Source organism: Bidens hawaiensis, unplaced genomic scaffold (genome assembly GCF_021521415.1).
Source record: "Bidens hawaiensis isolate Kalapana, Puna unplaced genomic scaffold, B.hawaiensis_p1.1 tig00030762_1, whole genome shotgun sequence".
In the NCBI taxonomy this organism is placed as follows: domain Eukaryota; kingdom Viridiplantae; phylum Streptophyta; class Magnoliopsida; order Asterales; family Asteraceae; genus Bidens; species Bidens hawaiensis.
Window position 1 is genome coordinate 52,085 of NW_027495131.1, and position 7,396 is coordinate 59,480.

The 7,396-nt window shown below is 32.6% G+C and overlaps 1 protein-coding gene across 1 annotated transcript; it reads right to left on the minus strand.

Moving 5' to 3' along the window:
* Positions 1 to 368: 368 nt before the first annotated feature.
* LOC143580903 (rop guanine nucleotide exchange factor 12-like) lies at positions 369 to 4,743 on the minus strand. Its single transcript, XM_077063814.1, has 6 exons — positions 4,561 to 4,743; positions 4,327 to 4,481; positions 3,413 to 3,487; positions 2,570 to 2,836; positions 1,330 to 1,650; positions 369 to 844 (listed from the first exon to the last, which is right to left on the minus strand). The coding sequence occupies exons 1-6, from the start codon at positions 4,727 to 4,729 to the stop codon at positions 641 to 643; spliced, it is 1,191 nt and encodes a 396-aa protein (XP_076919929.1). The 5' UTR covers positions 4,730 to 4,743; the 3' UTR covers positions 369 to 640.
* Positions 4,744 to 7,396: the final 2,653 nt, after the last annotated feature.

Sequence of the window (7,396 nt, forward strand, 5' to 3'; positions counted from 1 at the left end):
CGAACATCTGATTAGCCGATTTTCTAACACTAAAACGTCTCTTTTGGCTCGTTCTATTGTAGTTGAGTATGTATTTTTGATTATTTAGTATTACATAATCACTTTCAAAATGCATGTTATTATATTAAAACGCCTTCTATATCATCAAAGTTTTATCAGTAACAAATAACACGAAAACGAAAATGATCAAATTGCCAATACATTGTTAATGGTCTTCTCATCTTCTCATTTTGTAATACATTTATTTGTTTGTTTTATAATTGGTCCAATTGCTAATAAACTTTAGGGAAATTGTATGTAGGATTCACCATAGTATTCAACTTTTTTCATCAAGGATATGTCACACAAGTATGTATCTAACTTTATTTATAATACAATAAAATAGCAAAAATACTATAGTTTTCTACATTAAATCATTGCCTTTAATATATCAACACAAGTAGTTTTTGTAATGTTACAAAATTTTATGGCCATTTTTGTCACTAAACATGCTTTTGGGCCAAATTATGTATCAACCAAAAGGATACACACTTGGATGAGTCATAATGTAGCTTCTATGAGATTGAAAAAAGTTTATTGTATGAGTGGGCCCCTCATCTCTGTATTCTATTTAATTTGTTATCTCGGTGTCAACACTTGTTTATGTTTCTTCTTGATCACCTCCCCATCCCATAAAATCCGATATTGTTGTCGAAGTAGGTACTTGACCGGATTCTGAGTCTTTCGACTCGGAGTTTTGTTCGAATTCATCTGCATATAGGACATCCTCTATTCGATTCATCACTGTGTTCGCTAGACTTTCTAATACTCTTGAATAGCTCTCTAGGACCGCGTGACCAACGTCCTGTATAATATAAAAAAACCTTTAAAGTTATGGTATGACTAAGAGGTTGTTACCATCAATGCAGGTTTAAATCAAGTAAGACTGACTAAAATAATTCTATTTCTTAATTTTTATTTTACCTTTTTTAATAAATAAGCATCATGTTTTAATGCATAAAACCCTCTCAACGATATTTAAATTTTTATAATCTTCTTTAAAAGAGATATATTTTTATAATCATATTTAACAAAATACTTATTAATAAAAATATTATAAATTTTGAGACAAAATTTCAAGTCAACCAAGTTCGACCTAACATATTCAATATTTTTTTGTTTTAACTTGAATTCGTTTTTAGCCTAACTCGAAACTCCCATGTTATGTTTGTCAGCAAACGGAAGATTTAGACGACATTTACAACTAATATGTGTATACCGTCTATTCCTCCCAATTGCTGACAGGTCTTTAAATATTAACTAAAAGAAAATTGTTTTTTGTGTTCATACTCTATTCGACTCAATTTTGCTCATGTCTAATGACGACTGAGGAAGTCTTGGGAACCGTTGTTTAAGGAGTAGCAAAATTGTTTCGGCCCTCTCTTCAAAAAGTTCTCGTCTTTCCATTTTTGCGGATGCTCCCCATGACGATCTTGACTCTTTTTGGTGCATTTTTCTCTTCCATATAATCATTGAAGCCTCGATTTTGTTTTTCAAGTCGAGTATTTTGTGTTCTGAGGACAAGTCTATCGATGCTAGGAATTGACCCGAGTCAAAAAACTCGACTGTAATGCCCTTATAAGTTGTTTCTCCAAGAGCATCCCGTGCATTCTGTTTGAAAATACTGAATTCGTCTGAGTAAATTGATCAATCATGTATAATATTGTGATGACAAAAATGTGATATTGGGCAGAGTCCATGGAAAATAATCTAAATTTACACATATTGTTTATTACACATTCTATACATGTTGCATTTCTAACGTGTCAAATAGTTAAATATAGAGAAAAAACTAGCTGAATGTTTTTAAGGTACCAAGTAATTACACATTTTCTCTAGGGCTAGCAGATAAAAACACGAGACATGAATACATGATACGTATCTATACGACTTTAACAGGTAACAGGTAAGGCCTTAACAGGTTTCGTGTACTAAATAGGTAGACACGAAATTACCTGTTAATTTTCGTGTCTAAACAGGTAAAATACCTGTTTACCTGTTAAGTACATGTTAAGTACCTGGTTAGATTTCTATAATTAAATATATATATTTATAAGTTATCCTAAACCCTAAATTCCTAAAACATTCTCACCCCATGTTTCTCGGCCGTCACCACTCACGAACGTTCCCTCTCCGGCTTTTGTTTCACTAAACAGGTTGTCAAATATGTGTTTCTAAACAACTCTTAGCGTGTATTATCGTGTTTTATCGTGTATACTAGGTAGTAACAGGTTCGTGTTCGTGTTTGGATACAGGTACACGATAAGTTTTCGTGTCGTGTACATGTATACACATTTCCTGTTCGTGTCTTATCGTGTACAGGTATAGACGATATGTCAGCCCTAATTTTCTCTTAGCTGCCCATACCCATTTTGTCACCTCTAATTCGGTGTACAACCCATGAAGCTAAGCGTCGTAAAATTAAGGCTTACGCCTCAAACTAAATAATCTCTAAATTTATAGAGTAGCTAAGCTTTATGGGTTGTACACCTTGCATTTTTAGTTGTACCATTAGCGTTACATGTTGTACCTTTGGGAGAGTCTCCATGTAACTATCTGGGATCTCCATTTCCGCAAGTACTTCAGCATTAATAGCCATAGAAGCTTTTAAAACTTGATTTGCGCAATCTTTTTGTTTTTGCATCCATTTTCTAGAATCATCCGATAGCCCGCCCGGAGGAACCTTAACGGTCGGTAACCACCATTTATCGTTTCTTTGGACTCCTTTTTCGGATTCATTGGCATCTTTCGACACGTACCAGAATTCTTTTTGGTCTTTGAAATTGTCTAGACAATCCTGAAACATATGTTCATAAGTGCGTGTTTGGAATCACGTATTAAAACTGTTTATCTGCTTATTTAGTTAAATAGGTCATTTTTAGTCTACCGGTCTAGTTGACTTACAAACACTTTTCTTATCACTTTTTAGTCTTTATTGTAACTAAATAATGAAAAATGAAATGGGAACAATCGAATTTATATTAGATTAATAAATCAAAGAATATATAATGTTTAGATAAAATAAATAAATGTACAAAAAACCTTTTATGAACAACATATACAAACGAAGATGAACAAACGAGCGTTCATGTTCACATCACCGAACGTTCACGAACACAATTGAACGAACGGGGGCTATGTGCATGTTCGTTTGTTTAATTAATCGAATGAAACTTCTTGTTCGTGTTCGTTCATTTATTTAACGAACGTACATAAACAAACTTCCTGCCGAACAGTTCACAAACTGTTCGTTGAACGTTTGGTTCATTTGTAAACCTACTTTTTAGTCTTTATTATGAGTAACTTATAAATGTGAGTCAGGATTACAAAAACAATATTTATGTTTGTATAAATTGAACATTAGGAATCATACAGTGAGCATCTTGTCAAGCTTCTTTAATGCAGGGATGTTCATGAGTAGATCTTTTCTTTGCTTTGTCACTTTAATCTGCATATGTGAATCATATATTAGGAACCCAAAAAAACACAAAACACACAAAAGTAGAGGTGTGCGTGGTGCGGTTTTTGACTAAAACCGAACCTAAAACCAAACTTTCGGTTTTATGATTTTGTAAAACCATTCGGTTTCGGTTTTTTCGGTTTTTGGTTTTTGAGTTCGGTTCGGTTTTGGACGCGGTTTTTCGGTTTTGCTAATCAAGCCAAAACTTTTTGGGCAAAAAACCCAAAATACTGAAATTGGGCATGATATTTTAAAAAAAAAAAAACTAATGAGTAATAGAATATTTGGACTTCAAATATTAAAACTAATAAAAGATACATTTAAAATCAAAATTCAAAATCAAAACCTAGTACTATTAGTTAACCATACCTAGAAACCAAATATATTTGTTATTAATCATATGTTAAAACTAAACAAATAGCCATCGGTAGATTTTGCTTTAATGATTATGGACTTACGGTTATGATATTATGGTTATTTCGTTTGGGTTCGGTTTTTTCGATTCTTAACAAAATACAAAACCAAACCAAAACCAATATTTCGGTTTTTGCTAAAGTTCAAAACCGAACCGCCGGTTTCTAATACGGTTTGGTTTTTCAGTTTCGGTTTTTCGGTTTTTCCGGTTTTGTGCACACCTCTACACAAAAGTAATAATAATGGAAAAACAAAAAATCTCATTTCAACTAATGTCACAATATGATGGGCTCAATAGATTTTTCATAGTGGGCTTATTAGTTTGTTTCTCATTTCCCAAGACTATTAAGCCCACGACAGTCTGTTTAAAGAGCACATCATTTAGTGGGCCAATATCATAATAGATAAATGACCTCCATATTTGATCCATCTCGGGTGGTGTGTTGAACAGGGACAAACTCATTGATATGATCCGTCACAGATAAAACCCAATCGACTTCTTTTCTCCACCTCTTTCTCGAGTCTTCTTTCATCGGGGCTAGCTTATGTTGTTCTCCGAACACCGAAGCTGCAAATTAACCGAAAAAAATATATAAAATCTTTGGTTTTAAAGAATTAAAAAGATTTCATTTTTTTTAAAACTTTACCTGCAAGATTTGTGATGACATTTGATAATGCCAAAGCTGATGAAACACCTTTTCCTCCTCCTGACATATCTTCTCCTAAAATCAACTTAGAAAACTTTTCTTTCATTTGTTCCATATCTACAAAACCCGAAATCTTTATTAATAAAATATCGGTTTTTTGACGAAACATGAAATTTATAAAAAAAAAAACCATGAATCTTTACACAAAAAATTATATTTTTTTATAATAAAACAAAAAATTTATAAAATAATAATAATAATAAATAACCTGCTTTAAGCCTTTCCTTAAGACTTTTCGGCTTTTCTTTGGTCTTTTCGGGCTTTTCTTTGACGCTTTCGGGCTTTTCTTGTTTCGGGCTGGTATTGGGATCTTCTGTTGGTGCAGCATCTGTAGATTCTTCTTCATGCATTGTTTCTTCCTCGGGGATTTGATCCGAGGGTTGTTCTGCGTCCGCCATTATATTTGTAAAGATTTCAATGGTTTTCTAGAGGGATCAAGAAATGCATGATTTAAATCAAAATGTCAAATTTCTCCTACAAGAATCTTTTTTTTTTTTGGTAAGGATTTCAATGTTTTTGAAAGAAAGAAATGTAAATTGTTCAAATGAATGAGAAAACAATTTTAAAAAAATCCCACTTTTGTTAAGAAAATGATAAAAAAAATTGGGAAATAAATCAAGAATCTAGTTTTTGATCTGTTTGTGTGTTGATTTTGTTACAGTTTCTTGTTTGTGGTCTTTCTCATTTTAGAAACTTTGTGTAGTTCCCATAATTTGGGGTGCATGTTTTTATGAAACAAGAGTTTGTGCTTATAAAAATGGATGGTTTTATTTATTTATTATTTTTTAATTTAGCAAAATGCATGGGAAATACATGAAAATATTAAAAAAAATTGTAATGTTAAACCATTCAAAATATGTTTAAATCATACAGTTGAATCTTCAAACACTACTGCAAGATAAAGGGTCATCTTAGACCCATACAGGGCTCGCGTGCCGTCTAGGCCATGGTCTCGATAAGGACATGGTTTTTTTTTTAATATATATAATTTTTTTTAACTGTTATTAATGAATCGGGCTGAAAATGGTTGTTAAAACACAAATAAGGGCCTAAAAAATCTAACAATTTCATAAACATTAAACAATCTAATAAAATATTGTTGAGTCTGAGCTTAGTATTGAAATGTCGTCTTGGACACTTGAAATCTTGGTGACGGCCTTGAAAATAAAGTAACACTGGATCCGTTGGAGATTACCAACAGACAATGAAGGATTCCACTTAATTTATAAAATGAATATTAAATAAAAATCGTAAAAGAATATGACTATTACCTAAGGATTACCAACGAGGGTCAATCCAAACTTGGAGTGAGTTAGACTCCAAGATAGTGTATTTGTGAGCGGATCAAACTCCAAAAAAGAAGAAGACGAACAATAACATTTGCAACAATTTTCTCTATATTTGTATAACAAGCAAAATGTCTCGCCCCTTCAAAACGTTCTTGTCACTAACAATGCAAATACTAAATGAAAAGAAAGCAGGCAACATGGGCACGTTTCAATTCCTCGCCCCTCTCAAGAACCGAACAAGTTTGCCACAGTGGTCGCCATTCAAGTCTTCCGGCGGCACATATCATCTTCTCATTGTGGATTTGATCTGGTTAAAATACTTTTGCTGACCAGTTTGATATCTGGCCCACAAGCATTTGATCCACCATTGCTTTATAAGTCACCTTTTAAGTATATAGGAATGATTCAGTATACACTTCTATATTGTAATTAACAATAAAACCATATCAAATGTTTGATAACTTGTGCTTCTGATCACATGTAACATGTTTGCTAAGAATTTACAAAGGTACTACGTACTTGAAGTACGAGATTTTGGTTTCATGACTCAGTTATAGTTGCAGCCTTGCAGGGTATTGATTGTATATAGTTATCGATGTTTGTCTATGTATATTTGTAGACGATAGGCTCCATACAACGACTAGTTGATTACCAACAAAAACTAGAATAAAAATTTATAAATGCGCATCCGGGGAATCGAACCCCGGTCAGTACCGTGGGAGGGTACACTATGATACCACTACACTGGATGCGCTTATTTGGTTAGATGACATTATTTATTTATTTAGTACAAATATCATTTTCAACCTGCTGCTGAATCTAATAAAAAAATATTAGTTTAATTCATTATTCTTTATTTCTCGTTCCAATTCAGAATTTGTGAATTTTATTGCTTCTTGATCAGTACATGCTTTATGATATTAGTTGGTGACTAACAAATCTATAATAATATTATAATATACTCATTGTTGTTTATATACCTTAAATCCATCCCTATTTATATTCTTAAGTATTATAGATGAGGTGTTTGACCCTTGCTTGCTTAAGCCATAACTAGACTTACTCATGGTTGTAATTATCACAAAGAGTAATCCTCAAGTACTACTCACTTAGGCTATATACTCAGAGACTCAACCCCGAGTAATCCATGACTAAAGACCGAGTATCCGTAGCTCCCCTAACTTGTTTGGCTGACAAATACATTTGTGAAAGTATGTCCAAATTGGATTCATGATCTTTCTTTCTTTCTTTGGCATTAGATGTCCAAAGTGGTGAAAGCTAAGTTGACTTATGTTTAATTTGGTAATGGCCCCTTATTGATTTTATTATTATTCTCTTTTTTGAAAGGCCATAAAATTATTAAACACATAAGGACCCTTATTGATTTTATATTGCAATTTGGTTGTCATTGCTCCTTTTCAGTTAATTTTTTAATATAAATTTTGAATGGTGACTTTTTTTGTTTTTTTTGTGTTTAAGCCACCGCA